At 34.9% G+C, this 22,313-nt stretch overlaps 1 protein-coding gene across 2 annotated transcripts; it reads left to right on the forward strand.

Annotated features, from left to right (window-relative positions):
• Positions 1 to 1,138: 1,138 nt before the first annotated feature.
• On the forward strand, positions 1,139 to 10,303 carry LOC145616476 (SAGA-associated factor 29 homolog A-like). 2 transcript variants are annotated; one of them, XM_081671204.1, is made up of 10 exons: positions 1,139 to 1,273; positions 1,716 to 1,916; positions 3,993 to 4,086; positions 4,194 to 4,270; positions 5,022 to 5,131; positions 5,225 to 5,310; positions 6,514 to 6,567; positions 9,042 to 9,195; positions 9,358 to 9,371; positions 9,841 to 10,303. In XM_081671204.1, exons 2-10 carry the CDS (start codon positions 1,799 to 1,801, stop codon positions 9,944 to 9,946), a joined length of 813 nt encoding a protein of 270 aa, XP_081527330.1. In that variant the 5' UTR covers positions 1,139 to 1,273; positions 1,716 to 1,798; the 3' UTR covers positions 9,947 to 10,303. The 2 variants fall into 2 exon arrangements, with proteins under 2 accessions (XP_081527330.1, XP_081527331.1); XM_081671205.1 differs by having other exon boundaries at positions 5,025 to 5,131.
• The last annotated feature ends 12,010 nt before the right edge of the window (positions 10,304 to 22,313 follow it).

Here is a 22,313-nt window from a genome sequence, read left to right on the forward strand (position 1 = left end):
AACAATATTAGTGGTTTCATGAAAGAGACATCCTTTTACATTAACAGATCTCTTTTCCTCCTTACTTTGTGTAACGCAACCCACACCCTCGAAACCCTAACTATCGCAGTGTCATCAGAGTTGGAGTAGGTTTGGGTTAGTTTTGAGGATGAAGCAACTGGGGAAGGGTTGTAGGGGAAGGCGATGGGCGGGCAGGGGATGGAGGTGGAGTAGTAGGGAAAGGGTATGGGTGACTGGCTAGGGACGGAGGAGGGAGAAAAGGTGGTGGTGGTGGGAGTTGGGTGGTGAACTAGTGGTGGTAGGGTGGTGGTGAGTCAATAAGAGTTTGTGTAAAATAATTTAAGGGGTAGGTTAGTAATTTAATGAATTTGGGTTAAAAAATGAGTCCAAATCAGAATGGTTAATAATTCTTGGGATCACTAGAAATTATGACATTTTTTTTGTCCACCTTTGTGAAACCTATAGGCCTTCCTTACAATTTAATTTGATTTGCAAGCAAGTTCTTTTTGTAAACCATTGGAGATGCTCTTATGCACTCGATGAACATAAAAGTTCAATTAAAGAACATAGAAACTTTAACAAATGAACATAAACCCTAAAAGAACATGAAGTTAAAACAAATGATCATGAATTCAAAAGCAACAAAAACATACTCCATATTCAATCTTCATGTTCAAATATTAAGAACATGTAGTTAAGATTCAAAATACAATGTATAATATTGCGAATATTGTAAGTTTAAATACTTCATATTATATACGTAGTAGTTTAAAACCAAAGAATATAGGGCCTATTCAATTCAGCTTAATTTCATTTCAGTTCAGTTTCGTTCAGCTCCAATCAGTTTAGTATAGCTCCAATCAGTTCAGTTCAGTTCAATTCAGCTCCTAATTTCCTTCTCTCATAAAATATTCAGTTCAGCTCCAATCAGTTCAGTTCAGTTCAATTCAGTAAATGTGAATAGACCCATAATTCAAATGCAAAAAAAATTAATTGTTATTTTGACCGTAAACATTTATATTTATATATTCATAAAATATTACGATTGCATTAAAATCTAAAAATCAAATACAGTAGATGACTTTAACCTAAAATAGATGTTGCATTATAAAAACGATCATATTAATAGATAAGAACAAAACTTCTACAAAATTTAATTTTATCCAGTATAAATATACTTCATACTCCATATATTTTTTAACTACTTTTAGATCTTTCGCTGCACTGACTGTGCACATCCCCTCTCTCTCCTACATTGTTGCGGTTATTCAAGGTACTATCAAATTGTTTAATCATTCAATTAATTAATTATTGATCGTTAATTTAATTTCTCATTATAATTTAGGGTTCGTTTAAGGTAGATTATTGAATTATTGGTTATAATTAATTAATTATTACTGTAATAATGAAATGTTATAATTACCGTGTTTTTTTTTAATAATTCATGTTCGTAACTATGAAAATTTATCGTGATTTTTCGATCCTACATTTGATAATTAAGTCAAATTTGGTTGCTTATTATGTGATTATGTTATCCTTTAATGTTTTAAAGAATCATGTAATTATGTAATTATGGAAGAATATATTTTTGTTTGGTAATAAATCAATTCATAATCAGCCCTAATTATTCTTGATTTTTTTCCCAATAATATACAATTAATTTTTTTCCCTTTTTTGTCAATTTTATTGATGATTTATTTCTTTATAATTTGTAGATTGTGCTGTTTATAAATTCAATCAAATGAAAAAATACAAAAGAGAGGAAGTATAGTACAATTGCAAGAAGAGTTCACCAACAATGTCTACATCGGAAATTGCCAGCATTCTGGACAACTCGAAGGAGCTCGACCGCCTTCGGAAAGAGCAGGAAGAAGTGTTGTCTGATATTAATAAGCTTCATAAGAAGCTCCAAACCAGTGTGTTACTATTCTCTCCTTTCAATTTCAGTATATGATTCATTTCTGCTATTTTTGCTGTTTATTTTATTTTGATTTGTTTATTATTTTTTTTTTCTTTTTTCAATATTGTATTGATCAATTTCAATTTGATTTAGTTTATTAAATTGTAGAGGGTAATTATAAGTAATTGATTTGTGCCGCTTAATTTCTGATTGAAATTGAAAAGCATGATTGATTACTCGAATATGGTATTATAGAGTGGCCGGTTAGTATGGTTGTAAAGCTGGAAAAATAATAATGTGATCAACTCCTATGTGTTTGGTTTGGGCTTAAGCATTATGTGGTACCGTTGATGGTGGGATTATCTAATTTATTTTCCAATAATTGTTTGTGTCTAGCATGGGTACATGTTTAAGTGTCAAACTTCGGTATTATTTTTTATTATTATTATTATTATTTTTTTTTTTTTTTTGTAATAAATTCTATGATTTTGGCTTTTGATTGAACTGTCAGAATTCCTTGAGATATAATGCAAAGTAAACTTTGTGATAGAAATCATTTTGTGGTTTGATGGATAGATACTTGTTAATGGAGAAGCATAACTTTTTATTCTTCATAATTGATATTTTTTGGGTCGTTTTTGGCCGAGGAGGCTAAGACACCAAATGCCCTGAACATCTTGTGATACTGCTTTGGCTAAATATGTGAAATCATGAGAAGTATTTCATAATATATGAAAATTCTCTTAGGATTTCGGGGGGTGTTATCCTTTGAGTGTTTCTTGAATAATGTCTTGTGAATATGATTTGAGATTTTTTGGTCTTAGGGAATGGTATAAGGAGAGGTCAAGGTGACATGTTAAGATATATTTTTGGAGACTTTTATAGTGAGTTGTTTTCTATACTTTGTATAGAGGTCCTTCTGGTTGCAGCAAGTAGAGTAACCTTTAGCTGCACAATGAAGTTGTTTGTCATATCTATAGACCAATGGAACTTTTTGGGAGCATGATACAAGAGATAAAGGCCCCGTTTGGTTTGATTTAAAATATTTTCATGGAAACTGATTTCCCTATTATTTCCCATTTTCCTTTGTTTTGGTTTTTGAAGGGGTGGAAAATAATTTTCTCAATGGTGGAAAATTGCATGGACAATGGTGAAAACATTATCCTTCACAAAACAAGGGAAGCTACATTTTCCTCTCTTCTCCTTTTTACTTTCCTCTCATCCATCTCCACATTTCCACCCCTATTTTAATTTCTCTTTACCTTTTCTTGTAAGAACCAAACAAAGGAAAACTATCTTGCAAGTGTGGTTTTCCTTGAATTATGTTTTCCATGAAAATTAATTTTTCATTGAAAATGTTTTACATCAAACAAAAAGAGGCCAAAGTGCAAACACATGGCCAGGTTCATTTATAAGCTCATTGGTGTTAACTTCATTTTATTCTTTTGTAATTTAGTCTTTTATCCTTTCTTTTACTCTTGTAGGAAAATTTATAAGCTCATGTGACCTTATATGACCTCGATGTGTAGAGTTATACATGATTGATCGGATGAAAGCTTTAGTCATGTATCAGTTTCACGTTTAATCCTATCTCTGCATTTTTTTTGTTGCTGTTGAGTTGGATGTATTTGCAGTCTCTTGGAATTGTTTTAACAAATTGGAATGGGTTTGTGGTTGTGAGCAAGTATATTGTCCATCTTATTTCGATATTATAAGAATGAAAACAATTGGAAAAGCTAACTGTTGTTCGAGTAGCTTAATGCAATAGACCCTCCATTTGTAAATCACCAACAGATTCTACACTCTTGTAAATGATGTAATTAATAATAGGTAGAAAGAATAGTGGAGTAGGAGTTGCATATAAAATTGCTGACTACACAAATTAAACAGATCCCAAAGAAAGTGGTTTTAATAATCGTAAACAGCAAATTGCTTCTATTATCAAATGAAAAATGCTTAAAAAAAAAGGTAACAATGTAAGAGGGTAATTTTTACTTTGGTTGATTGATTGAGCTACTTGTTGATGTGCTTTATAGAAGTTGGAACTCAGGACATTTTATTTGAAGAATAAATGGTGATTACTTTGGTGCAGATCCTGAAGTAGTTGAAAAGCCTGGGGACACATCTTTATCGAAGCTTAAGCACTTGTACACCCAAGCTAAGGAACTAGCTGAAACTGAAGTGAGGTACATAACATTAGCTATATGTTAACAAGCATTTTGCCTAAGCTTTATTATGGAAGTTTATTTTTTGATATTTTTAGAAGAGCTGATTATATGGTTAAACCCTACAGAGTATCAAATGTTTTACTAAGTCAGCTGGATGCTTTGCTCCCCCCTGGGCCGCCTGGGCAGCAACGAAGAAGAGTAGGTGTGTATATTATTCATCTATAACAGCTTGGCCTTTTCGCTAAACATGACTCTTTAAGAGCCCTAATGTGTGTCTAAAGCAACAATTTAATGTAAATTTTGAAAAATGAAACAACATAGGATAGGACTAGGCCATGATATGTTTTGACTTAAATTTTTTATTAATATTCCTTTCAGTCCCCAAATATTTGTCCTAGTTCACCCAATAATTTTTGTCCCCCAATAAAAAGTCTCATTTCATTATTATTATTATTTTTTTTTCCTATTGTTTTGGTTTCATATTTTATTCTTCCTCTGAAACTCCCTTGTGAATTGTGATATATAATTTAAAAGAACGATTAAATTTGAATCATGCCCAACCATTTTTTTTTTCTTTTTTAAATTTCTTATCATTCATCTTTAGTTTACCAAACCTAAAGTGTTTTGCTTTTGGGACTTAGTGTGCGGTTTGGGTGTATGTATGTTCTTAATTTTCTCCCGAGTGGGTTTATGTATTTTGACTATTTTCTTAAAATACTCCAGAGTAGGTGTTGGTATTTTGTTAGTCAAAAGATAAACTTACCCAAACAAAAGGTTGGCATACTTGAATACTAGTTTTTAAGAGACTTGTCAATTCTAAAAGCATCATATAGTATAACTCATATTTTTTCATGAAAGAAATAAATTTACTTATTGTTTAGCATTAAGTATTCATTTTGTTAAAAACCAAAAAAATAGAAAACTGTTTCCTTATTTCTGATTTTGAGTTGCAGAAGGTAATGAGCAGAAGAAGAAACAGAAGAAAAATGATACTGATATCCCAAGGGTCTCTCCTTCCATGAGAAACCAACTTGATAACTTTGCTAGTTTGAAAGGTGAACAGGTATATATCCGTTTTACTTTCTACTGTACATTGAATTTTTAGTTTTAAATGATTTTCTTCTAAGATCTTAGTACTGGGCTGATGTGTCTTCAGGTAGCAGCTAGGGTTACAACAGATGAAACAGAGAAGGACGAGTATATTGTGGTGAAAGTGATGCATTATGACAGGGAAACAAGAGAGTGAGTACAAATCTTACTTATTACCTTGTTTTTGAATGATCTGTTATTTGCCTTTGCTTAATTCAAAGTATATATTTTGCCATATTGTACCAGTTTTGGATAAGCCGCAAAAGCTATTTTTGTTTCTCTATAGATAATCCACAACTAATTTAGGAGCAAAGATTACCATAACTCAATATCTTTTGAGTGAGCACCTTGGCATTTGGGCATGATGTCTTCATTTACTAAATAAGCCCTCTTGAGCACTATATTTGGGCATGATATCTTGGTGTTCATTGTACCTTTCACAAGTGTTCAATTAGGAAACATATATGGTGTTTTCTCGATTAGAAGTAACACATGATTTCCCAGTGAGATTGAATGAGCTATGGATGATTCATATTGTAAAGGAGAACATTTCTCATGATTCTATAGGTACATGGCAATGAGGAGAGAACTAAGAGTGAGATGCTAACTAATTCAAAATCTATCTTTGGTAGTTGGTACATAGGAATGGGAACGGATTAAGGGGACGAAGTGAAAGCCAAAGGCCTTTATCTCCATTATCCTCCTTTGGGAGGAGGCAAGGTTTTCGTTGTAAATATGTAATCACGGTGATGATTATGCATCATGTTAGTACTATATCACAGTGTTGTTTAAGTGGTTGCAATGAGAGAGAGAGGGGGAGAGAGAGAGAGAGAGAGAGAGAGAGAGAGAGAGAGAGAGAGAGAGAGAGGTGTTGATCTCCAAAGGGTGTAAGACCTTAGGTTGAGTACTCTACCAATTTCAAAGAGTCTTGAATGCTTTGCTTATTCTCTCACCTGACCTATTAATGAAGAATTCTCAGTTTCTTTTCCTAATCTACCCTTCTCTGTCTCAGGTTGCATCACTTGCTTGCTTATATAATTATCTGGGGTAAACTTATGGAAGGAAGGTGCTTAGGTGGATGCAGTACACTATAGCATAGGCAACTTAAAAATTGTTGTAGCCTAGTAGTTGATATGCTAACAAAACAGTTTTTACTTTTTTTTAAGGAAAATGATTAGGGTTTTAAAATATATTGTAGGGTCTTGGCATGATACTTGGTTTTAGTAGCTAATTCCATTAAAGTTTTCTGTGATTGCTTCCACTTAGTCATTTTCAACACTTGTTGCTTGTTATTTTCTGAACAATTCTCTACACCTATTTCACCCATATTCTAATTCTCAGTATTTCCAATCTCAGATTTGAAGTACTTGATGAGGAACCTGGTGACGATGAAGAGGGTGGTGGCCAAAGGTAGCCCACTTCATATCTGTTCCTGGTTGGTTTGATATGGCGAATCATGATACTTCACTACCTTCATGAATGTCGGCTTTTACCATTCTAAATGCTGGGGAATTGAACTGATTGCATGCCTTTTTGTATTTCTTTACATGGTAGATAAAGATAAAAAAAAGGACAGGCAAATCTATTTTCTATCACCATCGTAGCCTACACAGAGTACTCATTGGATCCACAGTGTGCAGTATTTTGATATCAACCATTCTATATCATGGGAACTCGTTACTTTTGGGAGATACTTGTTGAAAACTTCCCTGGATGTTTTCGTTGAACAATGCAAAAAGTCAAGTTATAAAGATAGTTGAAAGTTAAAATAATGAACTATTGCAAGAAAATTTAGGGCCCATTTGGTATCATTGCCAACTTATGGTACTTGTCTTATTATTATTATTATTAAAAGTGAATTTATATAGGTTTTATATTGAATTTTATTTAGTCATTCTTCACTAAAAAAAATCGAATACTGTCCCTAAAGTTCCATTTACATTATTCCACGGTTGCTCTTGTCTTGCTGAAACTTGTTCAATCTAAAATCTTGTTCAATCTAAATTTTTCCATTTTGCCAATGTTGAAGGAGATATCTAAGGATTTTGTACTGACTGAAAAAGGATGATAAACTCCAAGAAAATTTATATTTCTAAATTACCTTTAAATGCCTTTCTTTTCTGTTGGGCACAGTGGGGAACTGTGGTCAATCAGGGAGCTTGAAATATCAATTTCTTGTGCTGCTCTTTTTTTTGAGTGTTTGAGTGGTTTTGTTAAGTATTACATATTGCATCTGCAATTGGGATAAGTGCTATAGTAAACTGTCAATGTCCATTAAACCATATTTTTCATGTTTTTGGAGCTCCTGATTTTTTTTATAATTTTATTTAAATTCTAAGTCTTGTTATAGTGCTTTAAACTCTACCCTAGTAAGAGGTCATTGTTTTGAGGTAGGCATTCAATGTCTTTTTTTCAATCAATTGATAATTATAACTTAGTTTTGCTGTGAGTTTTTAATACTGAGACAAGTAGCTGAATCTCAATTTTGCAATTGAAGTACACACACATTATTGAAAGAAGATTCTACCACAATTACCATAGAATAATAATTGTTTAAAATGTATTTTGATTGATTACTTATGAAGTTGATTTGGCTAACGATTTACACTGTAATCTGATTTTTTTTTTTTTTTTTTTTTTTTTTTTTTGGGCTGGTGTTGTAAATGTTATACCCATGCTGCTGCTTTTAATCAACCCTTAATTCAATAGTAGCTTACTTCAATTACATTACTACTGATGAAATCACAGCTTAATTAGTCATCACAATTCACAAGTCCATTAATAATAAAAGGCCAAAAAATTGCGGAGGATTGACTCCATTAGAAATCGACAAGCGTTGAAGGGATTGGAATTATGTATTCATAGGCTGATTAATGAATTGTTTTGGTTTAAAGATATGAAACATAAAATAGGTTTTGACATTTGTAAGCCTTGTTGATTCATGGAAGCTTCAATTGTTGATTTGATGTGCTTAATGCTATTTTAGATACTTGACAATTCTACTGCAAGAGAACATGCAGGCTTCTGAAGCTTTCCTCATATTTTGTAAAATAGGAATGTGTACCTACACTGATCAGTTAATCAGTTTCAGTTTACGGGATAAGTTGTACCTCTTATTGGTGAATATTTTTCTAAACCAAATCTATTGGCTTCATTGTGTTGAGTTGTTTGTGATTTAGCTTCCTATTATGTTGCCTTTGGTTCTGAATTCCATGATCATGTTGTCTTGCATCTGGGCATTTAATCACTTTTCTCTTAGATGCTAATTTCTCCCTTGTTTGACCTACAAATCAAAAGTTCTTTCTTATTGTAGTTCTCGTTGATTTCAAAAGTAAATGATGCATGGCTGAGGTTGATATAAGCTTCTTTACACTGCATTTATGGACATTTGGAACGCCTTATTTCTAATTAGGTTTTTTTTTTTTTTTTTTTGGGCGGGGGGGGGGGGGGGGGGGGTTGTTACGTACTGTTTCACTTTTTGAAGTTTGATTTATATTCTGAAGTATCATAGCTTCCAGGACTGGATTTTATGATGCATGGCTGAAGTTTATATAATCTTCTTTACACATTGCATTTGTGGACACTGGAATGACTTATTTCTAATTTGGTTGGGAGGAGTGGGGGGTGTTGGGTTTACGTGTTGTTTCACTTTTTGAAGTTTGATTTAGTGTGAACATATTCTGAAGTATCATAGCCTTCTTCCATGCCTGGATTTATGGCAACTGCTTTCTTTTTCCTTGTATGTTTGCAGTGAGCTAATTGCTTCCTCTTTTATGTCCCTTCTTAGATTGCATGTTTTACTTTTGGTATATATTTGACTGATACTTAATGTGTCATAATTGCTTGTTTTGCATATTAAATAAAATTGCTTTTCCCTTGTATAGAAAATATAAGCTTCCTGCTTCACATATCATACCTTTCCCCAAACGGAATGATCCTTCTACTGCTCTGGACTTCCCTCCTGGCAGAGCAGTTTTGGCTGTGTATCCTGGTACAACAGCATTGTACAAAGCAACAGTAGTGAATCCAAATCGCAAGGTATATCAAATCAATCGTTATTTTGGTTTCTTTATATCCTGTACAAAAAACTGCAGCTTCTAATCTAAGAAGCCAAATATCATGGAATGTATCTGACTGAGATTGGCTTCATATCACTGTTTCTTGGTGTGGTGTTATTGCGGTCCATATTACCTTTTCCAGAGGAAGACTGATGAGTGAGTACTATCTTGCCTCTTCAAAAATTTTCATTTGGTGAATAGATTGAATTTGCAGAATTCTATGTTTTGCTTGAAGAAACTAAAAAGGACGAGATGCTAATGTAGAATGATCTAATATGTAAATGCACTTGAGAAACTATGAAGAAACTATGGAATTGTTTTACCTCTGCTGCGTTATTTGTTACATTTTTGTATTTTAGGTTTGGGGAGGGGTGTGTCTTAGGCGGAGTAGGAGAATAATTTGCTGCTTTGATTTTGTTACCCCAAATTTCAAATGGAGATCTTATTTCTCTGGGTAGCTAGAATGTGAAACAATTTGTAATTCTATTTGAGTCTGATCAATGAGGAATACGCTGATATAGGATTGTTAATTAGTTTGCTCAGGAAAAAATAATTGTATTTGATTTGTGTATCTGACATCTCATAGATGACTGATTTTAATTGCAAATAAACTGTTTTTGTGCAGTTATCTCCTTGAGTTTGATGATGATGAAAGTGAAGATGGATCCATGCCAAAAAGGACAGTACCATTTCATAATGTGGTTGCCTTGCCAGAAGGACACCGACAATGATTATGATTTGCTCTTTTTTTTATTGAATATTATTATAACTATTCAAACGAATAAGGCAATGTTAGGGTTTGTGCCTAGAGTGTCTTGAGGTAGCAGAGAGGGCATGGCCTGCCTATTATGTTGATGTCTTGAAGCTATGGTTGTGAAGAAGGTGAAACATCTAGATTTCCGTGCATTAGAGTGGTTTTAACATGTAGGCTTCTGTAGGTGTTTGGTTGGTTTGGCGAAGACAAGGTAGTTGTATATGATGAATTCTGGTTTCTAGTGGTTATGCCACGCATTTACTGCTTCCGTTTGAGATCTGCAATGTTGCACACATTGCTCAAGTGAATAACTTATGAATGAGGATTTAGTTTGCACGTATGTAGTAGTGGTAATCTGCCAGAAAAGCAAGGAGAGGAATTAGTTTGCAAGTATGTATTAGAGTTAATCTGCCACAAAAGCAAAGAGAGCTTGCTGTATTAGAAATTGTAAAGTGGCATATCCTTGTATTCTGGAAAGAACTTGTAATGCTTTGAGTAGTGATTTGTACAAGAAACTGTAAAACACGCATTTGTATGGTTTATATGCATCACAGAGATCTGCGTGAGTGGGTGTTTCTTCCTTGCTCCCGACCATGCTTTGTTTAGCTCGTTGAGGGACCTTTCCATTCTTAAAAACAGGTTGTAGAGAGGTTGATTATCTTCTTTATTTAAGCAACTTCCAAACCCAATTACCATACTATGATAAACACCCGGAGGAACTGTCTCAATTACAACTGGTACAATAAATTTCATTAGCTCATTTACAAGTGAAAACAATGTCAATCTATTAAACACACCAAAAAAAGGACCAAAAGTTTTGACATCCTCACATAATTTTCAGCTATACTACTGTCAAAACTTTCTGAACATCAATTTGTTATAATACCATTTTTTTTAGTCTTTCGAAAATATATACGTAAATCGTGTTATTTTGATTACATATTATTTTTGTGAGATGCCGAAGCGAAAGTTTGGCAATTGAATTTTCAAAATATTTTTTGAGTATACATTACCTGTTTAATTTTTATTTTATTTTACCACCCCTTAAATCGAAAAAGTATTCAGTTTCCCACCTTTTTTGAAAATCAAATGAACTTTCCGTTACTAGGACCCACATAATGGCTATATTGAGCCTTCATTACTAATTCCCCCTCGATTATTTCTATAACTCATTTCCTTAAACTTAATTTGTTGTCTCTACCCCAAATTCTCACAAATTTTGCTAACTTGTATTTGAAGACGAATCTCCCACAAGTGCAAACGCTCAATTTGCAATCAGGTATCCTCAATTCTATTTTAAAATTAGGGTTTTACACACATTGTAATTGGAGGAAATTGGGGAATTTCATGAATTAGGGTTCTTCGCACAAAATAATTGGGGGATTTCATGAATTAGGGTTCTTTGCACAAATTAATTTAGGGAAATTGGGGAAATTCATAAATTTGGGGTTTTTGCACAAATTAATGGGAAAATTGGGGGAATTCATGAATTAGGGTTCTTCGCACAAATTAATTGGGGAAACTAGGGGATTTCATGAATTACGAATTGGGGGATTTCATGAATTAGGGTTCTTTTCACAGATTAATTGGGGGAATTTGGGGGATTTCATGAATTAGGGTTCTTCACACATATTAATTGGGGGAAATTGGGGAATTTCATGAATTAGGGTTCTTAATGATAGATGAATTTCAGAAATTAGAGAAGATCGATGGTTTTTCAGAGATTTGATGAAGAAATTGAAAAAAGGAAGGGTTTAGTTGAGTGCAATAGAATAGTGAGAGGGTAAATTGAGAGAAAAGAAGAAAAAAAAGGAGGGAAATAAGTTAGGTAGCCGCCATTGACGGAAAAGCCACCGGATTCATGAAAAAGGTGGGAATCTGAGTACTTTTTTAATTTAAGGGTGGTAAAATAAAATAAAAATTTAAACGGGTGGTAATTTCAAACAAGTCTGCATTTGGGTGGTAATATACAAATTTTCCTATTTTTTATTTATTTTTTTTATCAATATCTTTAATTTCATAAAAAAAAAATTTGAGCAATTACGAATCTAATAAGACCACACTTAATATTTTTTTTACTTATAGATTAGCGTACATATAAAGTCAAAGTTGAGTAAAAGCAAACAATCAGATTAGAAAAATACAAAGTATTGGGTGCGGCAAGCTGCACCCAACGCATCGTTAGTCGGAGGAGATGACGATGACGATAAAGACAACAATGACGATGATGACAACAATGGTGTCTCCCCCTCTAGACGACAATGACGATGATAATGACGACATCAATGGTGAATGAGAGAAGCGAGGTCATTCATGGTGAAAGAGAGAGAGAGAGTTTAATTCTCGTTTTTTTTCCGAAAATGCACACAAATCGAAGTGGGGCTTTCTTATGTGATGTATAATTGTTGAAATTGATTATCCCATATGATTGTATGTTGAATCGTGAGCATTTTGATAACATATGCATGTATTTTGCTTGAGAAATGAGCAAGTTATGTTATACCCATGTCCTTAGTACGAACACTTCAATGGAGGTTCCACCATTGTTATGCATATTATCAAACAAATTATACATATCATCAAATAAGTTATACATTTGATCCATCAAATAATTTATATATCCTCCAATAATTTGTACATATCCTCTACTGGTTGGATGATATCCAATTAGTAGAAACATCATCCAACCAATAAAGGATATCATATAACTAATAAAGGATACCATCCATTTAGCAGAGGATATCATCCAGCCAATAGAGGATATCATCCAAGTAGTAGAAATATCATCCAGCCAATAAAGGATATCATCCAGTTAGTAGAGGATATCATCTAGCCAATAAAGGATATCATCAAGCCAATAAAAAAAGGATATCATCCAGGTAGTCGAAATATCATCCAGCCAATAAAGGATATAATCTAAATAGTAGAGGATATCATCCAGCCAATAAAGGATATCATCAAGTCAATAAAGGATGTAACACAGTTAGTAGAGGATATCATCCAACCAATAAAGGATATCATCCAGGTAGTAGAAATATCATCCAGCCAATAAAGAATATAATCCAGTTAGTAGAGGGTATCATCCAACTAATAGAGGATATCATTCACCCAATAGAGGATATCATCCCGCCAATTGAGGATATCAAATTTCCGCATTTTGTCAGTGCGGACTGACGAAACATTTCATTAGTTTGGACTGACCTTCTCTTAGAAAAATAAAGTTCATAATAGATCAAGTTAGAAAAATAAATTTATTTTAGGTTTGACAAGCAAAATAAGGTGAAACTAAACATGCCAAAACACATATATACCGGTAGTATTCTCTCCATTTTCATTTAAATGTCATGTTGATTTTTTGCGGTGTTGACATAATCTATTACGGAGTATGTACAATGTTATATAAAAAAATACAATCATATAGATATTTGTTGGAATCGTCTTAATGTATATTTTTCAAATATTGACTTTTCATAATGTATACTTATTGATATTCAAATTTATATGATCAAGGTTCTGCATAGACATACGTGCTCCGCGAATTAAGGGACTTACCAAGTTAAAAAAAAAACAAAGAAGTGGAAGAAAAAATAGAGGAAGTTTTATGTTGGCGTATCTAACATGCTACATTGCTACATCATCCACTTAGTCATCAATTATAGCAAAATTTATTCCTATATTTTTGTCAGGGAGAATGTAGTTTTAGCTTTTATCTTTGCTCAAACCATTAAACCCAACTTAGGAGAAAAGACCCTGCCGCCCTTCCACTTACAAACCTATCAAAGGTTCCATACTAAGGGGCCGTTTGGTTGTGGTTAATTAAAGGGAATGAGAATCAACTGCCCTTATTCCCTTTCTTGTTGTTTGTTAGACCATTTTTCCCATTCTCTTTACCCTCTTCATTCCCCCAAATCCCTCTAAGTTCATTCCCCACCCTCCCCCAAGGTATTTACATTCTCATTCCCTAGCCACCACCATACCACCACATCACCACCTTCCTACCTACATACACTACCGAGAAACCCAACCACCGCATCATCCACCGCATCACCGCTCCTCCCCTGACAGTCGTCGCACCGCCTCCGCCCCTCCCCTACTTGTCGTCGCCCTTCCCGTTGCCCCCCAAATCTGCCCCCTCCCCGTAAAACATCCCACAGCCCCCCGCAAAACCCTAAAAACGCTTCTCCATCACCTTAACATCGTTAGCCACTTCTCCCACCACCCTCGAAACCCTAGCGCCTAGGGTTTCGAGGGTGGGGGAGGGCTAGCCGATGGGTTTTACGGGGAGGGAGAAGAGTTTTTAGGGTTTTCTTGCTAATTTAAGGGAGGTTTTTTGAGGGAGGGATGAGCCGCGTTAAGGCCAGCGAGGGGCGAGGGAGGTCCAGCGAAGGGCGGCAAGGGGCGGGGGAGGGCCAGCGAAGGGCGACAAGGGGTTTGGTGGCTGGAATAGGTGGAAATTAATGAAATGTGTGGTTGTGTGGTGGTTGTGGTGGTGGCAGTGTGGTGGTGGGATTGTTTCCCTTTGTTTTTAAAACAAACAACAAGGTAAAAATAAGTTATTTTCATTCCATTCTCTTTGTTCATTCCATTCCTATTACCCCGTGCGAACCAAACGACCCCTAAAATCAATTATTAATAAAAGCGACTCCTGTTAACTTATAAAATGCTTCTTTTTTCTTTTTTCAATGTGGGACTACTAACGTTAAGTACTTTGCTTTTTCAACAAATGCATAATTTTATCATCAAATTAACCAATCAACAGATGGTCACAGCATGAAATACTCTTCTGCACTTGCATCACTCACCTCATAAGAAGTAACATTAAAAATGGGGGTAAGGTGAAAACACCAAATTTGCCATAAACATAACATACACGAGCCCAACCACCCATTCAAACACTCAAAATAAAGAGCTCGCATGTCCAAACTAAATGCATAAGTAACACATATTTAAACACCAGAAATAGAATTAAGTTGCCCCGGGTGGCAGCTGCATCCGATCCACTGTAATATGTGAACCTAACCAAGATTTCGCCGAAGAGAAATATCAGAAAACTAATCTTAAGCAACGCTTAGAAAGATACATAGTTTACACCAGAGACTCGGCATGACAAAAACTCACCAAGGCTTCTTCATAGATAATATTCATAATAATACTGTTCTATTTTTCCTTCAAAAGAAGAGCTTGAAGAGAAGTGGGATCAAAGACAGGAGGCATGCAGGAGAAGTTTTGGCATATGAGACCAACAACTTTATCCTCAGAGAAGCCACCTTTTGCCATATTTGCAATTTTGGCGTTGTTTGCTTCCCAAAATTTTCTCTCCTTTGGATCGCTTGGATCGATGTGGATCACCTACAAAGTGTTCCACCATGGAAGAAAGCATTGCATTATGGAAGATAATGTAGTAAGGAAATAAATGCATGGATTTGAAATTATAAATTAAGCACGTATTGTTTTATTAAGATCGTAAATTGCATGAGCAGCAGCCAACATGCTGTCAAACTCTGTTGAAGATTTATGTCCAACCAAAACCACCTGTTTTCTGGAAGGGATGGCAAGCATGTCAGCTGCACAACACATCAAAGGTACTGCCATTGGCATATCTTTTAGTCTTGTTTGGAATGTTGCCTGAAACCAGAAAATTTGCAAATTAAAAAAGAAAAAATACTTGAGTTATATAATACAAGACTCAAATAAAGGAAATAGATTATTACTAGAAGTAGATCAGCGTTTTTCCTGTAGCGATCAGATTGGCTGTCAAAATTATTGAGGTCGACTTGGCGAGGTCGATTGCAGCAACGAAATTGCCCGAAGGCTCAGCACCATCATGATCTTCTTTAACACGCAAAAGAACAGAAGGATCTTCCCCTGGATTGTTGAAATAGCCTCCACCTTCCTTATCCATGAATAACTCATCCTAAAATATTTCCAGCAAAGAATCAATGGGTTGGACACCGGACTTCTACATTTAAGATAGAACTAAATAGTCATTTTTCTTTCAGTTCCTTTCTCTTCCTTCTCGTTACATTGATTGATTACTTGATTGACATAAGATATACTACTTTAGCTAGTTTGCCTTAAACAACCTTAGTTGAAGAAGCAATGATGCGATTGACGCCCCCAAGAAATTCAGATTATTTAGAAAGAAACTTGAGCATTATTTTATAATTAAAGGCAGAATTCCTAATATAAATATGTGACTTTTGTGATGTTAAAATGGCAAGGGTCATGAGCAATAAGAAATAAGAAACCCATAGTCATCTTGAAAACCACGGGCTTTAGCTGGCCCATTTCGGAAGCTGTGTTGCAGTCTCTTTATTTCTTCATCATATAGATTCCTCAAAGATGTCGCCTTTTCAACCACTTCAATGTATTCACTAGGCTGAATAAGATCAATAACTTTCAAATTATGTAAGGTAACTTCAGTAGCTAAAAAAACTAAAATATGCACCAATCAATTGATTACTAAGCATACAAAATTTCAAGTAGATTCCAATCTAGAGAGTGATGAAACCATATAATATCTGAAAGTAATCCCACTTGGACATACTCATGAGGTTGCTCACTACTTCTTTCTCATATAATTGTAAGTCAGGTAGGCAATTATACTGAGAGGAGTAAGCTAAATTGAACATATGGAAGAGTGAGCAACTCAAAACATCCTCTAGTAGCATGTCTCAACTTACGCATGTAAACTAAAGAGCAGAAAATAGTTTTTTATTTGATTTATTTTGTTATGGTACATTTTTATTATGCAAATTGACGTATAATGTTTGAAACTCTCACCTGATTAATCAAAACATAGTCTCTTTTAACACTTTTTGAACTCTAGTGGATCTCTCAGTTGGATATGTAAAGATGAAGTTCTGAATACTTGCTAGGAAAAAATAACAAACTGATTCCTTTTAAGGTTTTTTAATTTCTTCTAGAAGCAGTTATGTGATTCTGAAAAAAAAAATCGGGATATAAACTTATATAGATAAAAAAAACGAGATATTGAGAAATTTCTAGATAGGCAATTTGGTAACGATCTTTTCGGAGTCAGCAGTACCAATGGGTAGCTGCTTTGGTACACTTGGAAGTATATATTAGGCACAACTTTCTCAAATAAACTACTTCAACTATTTCAAAATAGAATTTCCATTTCTAAGTGGCACTTAAATTACCCGGGATTTCCTCCTCCCATACACAAAATTCCCAAGATTAATGTGCCAAATCATGAGTGACCGACCTCATCACCATTAGGCTCAACTAAAGACCAAACTACATTATCAAAATACCTCTAAAATATCTTCAATATCATAAAGAAAGCACTAAGACCCTTCAGCTTCTTTTGTAGAGCTTGTATAACCATGAAGCAGTCACTTTCAACCACAATCCGACGAAAACCAACATCCTTTGCCACTTTTAGGCCCACATAACGCTTAAGTTTCCGCCACAATCGTCTCCAATTTCTCTAACCACTGAACCACTATGCAAACCAACACCTCATCCTCATTGCTTTGGATCATAGCACCTACACCCAAGCCAGCTTCAGCCAACAACCCTGTGACAATATTCACCTTTAACCACCCAATCTCAGGATGTGCCCTTATGAAAGCTCCCATCACCCGCACCCCTCTTGATACAGTCTTAGCAGCTGCAACTCATGCAGTCATGCCTCCCCATCAAATTTTATTGCATAGCTCACCATCTTATCTGGCTCAACCACGACATTCTGAATCACATACATTTACAAGCACCCCAAAACGCCTGACACATTGTTAGGAAGTTTTCCATATAAGCCTCCAGCTCCTTGAAGGATCGGAACACCCCAGCCAAATGACACATTTTTTTAGAAAGAAGAATAAGGATGTCAATAGGACATCAAATTATCAAACTCCCTCCTTTGTACCCAAGTAGACCACCAAACAGGCCATAACCACCACCAAAACAAGAAAATTATTGGCACTACTAACCCATTCCTACCACTCACCACCACAACCTTATTACAATCACCACGAGAGAGAGAGAGAGAGAGAAGGCATTCCATCTGTTACACAATAACTCCACTACATCCAAACTTCCAACTCTTCATCCCCCAAGTCTATGATTATGTTTTAAGACCTCCAGTCAATTCTGACCACCAAGAGCTATAACTTAGCCATAGGCTACAACTATCTTGAAACAGAGGAAGTATGAAAGAGATGCATGACAGACAAACCACTTGTTAGTTGAGACAATTAATACAAGAGGGGGGGTGAATTGTATCGAGTTCCTAATGACTACTTTTTGCGGATTAATAAACAATGCATATAGGAACTTGGTAGAACACACAGATTTTACGAGGAAACCTTTCAGGGCCCAATTAGAAGTAAAACCTCGACCCTGCCTTAGGGATTTCAAACACACAAACTCCACTATAATAGGGCAAACACCAAGTTACAACCTATTAGACACGGACCTTTAGTTTCACAAGATCCTTACTGGACTTGCTACTTGATAGGACCCTATCCTACCCAACCTAAGCACCACACTTAGATTTACTCATACCACCAAAGTACTACACGTACTGCCAAAATAAAAAACTCTCAGCCTCACCAAGAAGCTTACAAAACTGTGTGTAAAATAAACAATAAACTCACCCAAATAACCCAACCCAATACAAGTGTACGACACCTAGTATGATAGGTAAGCAATGCACAAAATCCGAAACTAATATGACAAGTTAGAAGCTTGGTAAACTTACTCAATTATAGCACAATGATTTCCTCGCGCATAAACTCACAAAAACCTAAAACCATTTTGCTCTCTACTATTTATACAAGTAACACTCGTATAGAAAGTAGGTTTTCTAAAAGATAAATAAGTTAACTTAACTTATCTTTAAAACACGGTTTTATGTAAATCAAGTGAATAAAATCTTTTCCGGAAAATAAAGATAAAAAGATATTTTGTTAAAAAGAATTATCTTTTTAACAAACCGATTTAAAGGAAATAAAACGTTTAGAAAATCTTTTCCTAAAATCTATCTTTTATGACTTTCCATATTATTTTATTTACCAAGCCAACTTGTCACGCTTCTAATAAATTTCGTACAATAACCTACTTAACATATTAACAATAATCTAGAAGAAAAAAAATTAACTAAAATAATTGTTGCGCTGCGCCTTTGTTCAGGTAGATTACTTGGGCTCCAAGCTTATTAAGTTCCACCAAAGAACTTAAGCTTGCTGTCTTCAAGTTCCTGTTAGGGAACTCAGTTCCTGTTGGGGTTCTAAGATATGTACATTACTACTAGCAAATTTAATTAAGCGTTTAATGAACTAACCTCCAGTGATCAACAACGGTGACACTTCAGCTATGTTTAGCACACCAAAATTGTGCTAAATGCTCTCTTTGCTCTATTTACATTATTTTCGACTTTGCCATATCTTGGAACTTCAGAAGCAATCAATTCAGCTTGATCATCTCAAGTTCCAGTCTCAATTTCTCGAATCTTTCTCTGTTTAATGCAAGTTGATATTCCGTATTACAAAATTCCAATTTAATATTCCCTTGCTCCACATTATCTTTTAGAAAGTGATGTCTAATGTGGATTTGTTTTACCTTAGAGTGCTGAACTGGATCCTTAGAAATACATATAGCACTTGTGTTATCACAGTAAATAGGCACACATTCAAAAATAAGACCAAAATCTCTAACATGTTGCTTTATCCAGAGTACTTGTGAACAACATGCTGCTGCTGCCACATACGCAGCTTCAGCTGTAGATAATGCAACTGTGTTTTGCTTCTTGGAACCCCAAGAAACTAAACAAGGTCCTAAAAATTGTACCATACCTGAAGTGCTTTTTCTATTAACCAAGTCACCTGCATAGTCAGCATCATTAAAGCCATTTAAATCAAATGAGTCACTTCTAGGATAGAAGAGACACAAGTCATCAGTTCCTTTCAAGTATCTAAGGATTCTCTTTACTGCTTTCAGGTGAAACTCCTTTATATTTGCTTGGAACCTGGCACACAAACCTACACTGAAAGATATGTCAGGTCTACTAGCTGTTAGGTAAAGTAAAGATCCTATCATACCTCAATACATAGGTTGATCAACACAAGTTCCAGTTGGATCTTCATCCAATCTAATTACTAAACCCATTGGAGTATCATTGGTCTTAGCATTTTCAAGCTTGTATTTCTTGATCAGTTCCTTGATGTACTTTTGTTGATGGATCATGATTCCTTCTTCAGTTTGCTTGATTTGCAATCCGAGGAAGAAAATTAATTCTCCCAACATACTCATTTCAAACTCTCCACTCATAAGGTCACAAAATACTTGCACAAAGATTCGTTAGTTGCACCAAATAAAATATCATCTACGTAAATCTGTACAACTAGGATATCAGTTCCATTTGACTTCAAAAGCAAAGTTTTATCAATTTTGCCTCGTTTAAAATCATTTTTCAAAAGAAACTTTGATAACCTTTCATACCATGCTCTAGGAGCTTGCTTCAACCCATAAAGAGCTTTGTCAAGCTTATAGACATGGTTTGGGAACTCTTGACTTTCAAATCCAGGAGGTTGTTCCACATAGACTTCTTCATTTAGAAATCCATTTAAAAATGCACATTTAACATCCATCTGGAACAAAGTGAATCCCATATAGGCAGCAAAAGCAATAAGTACACGAATAGCCTCTAACCTGGCTACTGGAGCAAATGTTTCTTCATAGTCTATTCCTTCTTGTTGATTGAAACCTTGTACAACAAGTTTGCTTTATTTTTGACAATAATACCATGCTCATCCAGCTTGTTACTAAACACCCACTTTAAACCTATAGTACGTCTTCTTATTGTTCCAGATGCCAAACTTTATTTCTTTCAAACTCATTTAGTTCAGCTTGCATAGCATTAATCCAGTCTGCGTCAGTTAAAGCTTCAACATAGTTCTTAGGTTCCATAGAAGAGAGGTTGCATAGAATGCACAGAAGTTTATAAGCTGAGATCTGGTTTGAGTTCCTTTTGAGATATCACTCATAATTGCATCTTCAGGATGAGACTTCTGATATTTCCATCGCTTAGGTGTAAAGTCCTTGACTGGATACAATCTTTCCTGATCATTGTTAACTGGTTCTTATGTAGGAACTCGTTCTTGAGTCTCAGCTGGAACTTCAACAAGATCTCCCTCATTCTGATTTATATTATGTTCTTGAGGGGGAGTTCCTGGTGCATTCTCCATTTCTTGACCTTCATTTGCTTCAGAATTCGTTTGCTCAGCAATTTCAACTTGCTGCTTCTGCAATGATGTTGATTCTTCATCTGGATCTGTCTTGTGTACAAGTCTAATTTCAAAATCATCATCACAATCCTGCATCATTTAATTGTTCAGTTTCATCAAATGTAATATGTACAGATTCCTCAACACACATTGTCCTTTTGTTATAAACTCTATATGCTTTACTATTAGAGGCATATCCTAAGAATATAGCCTCATCACTACGTTCATCAAACTTTCCTAAATTCCTTTTACCATTGTTATGAACAAAACATTTACAACCAAAAGATCTAAAGTAAGAAATATTAGGCTTTCTCCCTTTGATTAGCTCATAAGGAGTTTTGTTGGTGATAGCTCTAACTGATACTCTATTTAGAATATAACATGTTGTATTCACTGCTTCTGCCCAGAAGTTCCTAGGCAGACCACTTGAGATCAGCATTGTTCAAGCCATGTCTTCAAGGATTATGTTCTTGCGTTCCACCACTCCATTTTGCTGTGGAGTTCTTGGGCAGAGAAATTGTGATCCATTACGTGCTCAGTGCAAAAATCATCAAATTTTGAGTTTTCAAATTCTGTTCCATGATCTGATCTGAGGTGAACCAATGGATTACCTGTTCTTCTCTGTTCTTTGTTTACAAAAGCTACAAATTCATCAAACGTTTCATCTTTACTAATAAGAAAGAAAACCCAAGTAAACCTTGAAAAGTCATCAACAATAACCATAACATATCTCTTACCACTTCTGCTTTGGATTCTCATAGGACCACATAGATCCATATGAATGAGTTCCAAAGGTCTTTTGGTACTTACCATCTTCTTGGACTTAAAAGAAATTCGAGTTTGTTTTCCTCTAACACAAGCATCACACACTTTGTCATACAGAAACTTAATGCAAGGAAGTCCTTCCACTAGTTCCTTAGATCTCAATTTATCAAGTAAAGTAAAGCTTGCATGGCTAAATCTTTTTTGCCATAATAGAGGATCATCCTCAATGACAGTCGGACTTGTTAGACTGCTGTAAGGAACCTCGGTAAGATCCACAACATATGTGTTCCCTTTACGAGTTTCTTCTAAAATAATGTTCCCAGTGTCATT

Source organism: Chenopodium album, chromosome 26 (genome assembly GCF_948465745.1).
Source record: "Chenopodium album chromosome 26, dcCheAlbu1.1, whole genome shotgun sequence".
Lineage (NCBI taxonomy): Eukaryota > Viridiplantae > Streptophyta > Magnoliopsida > Caryophyllales > Amaranthaceae > Chenopodium > Chenopodium album.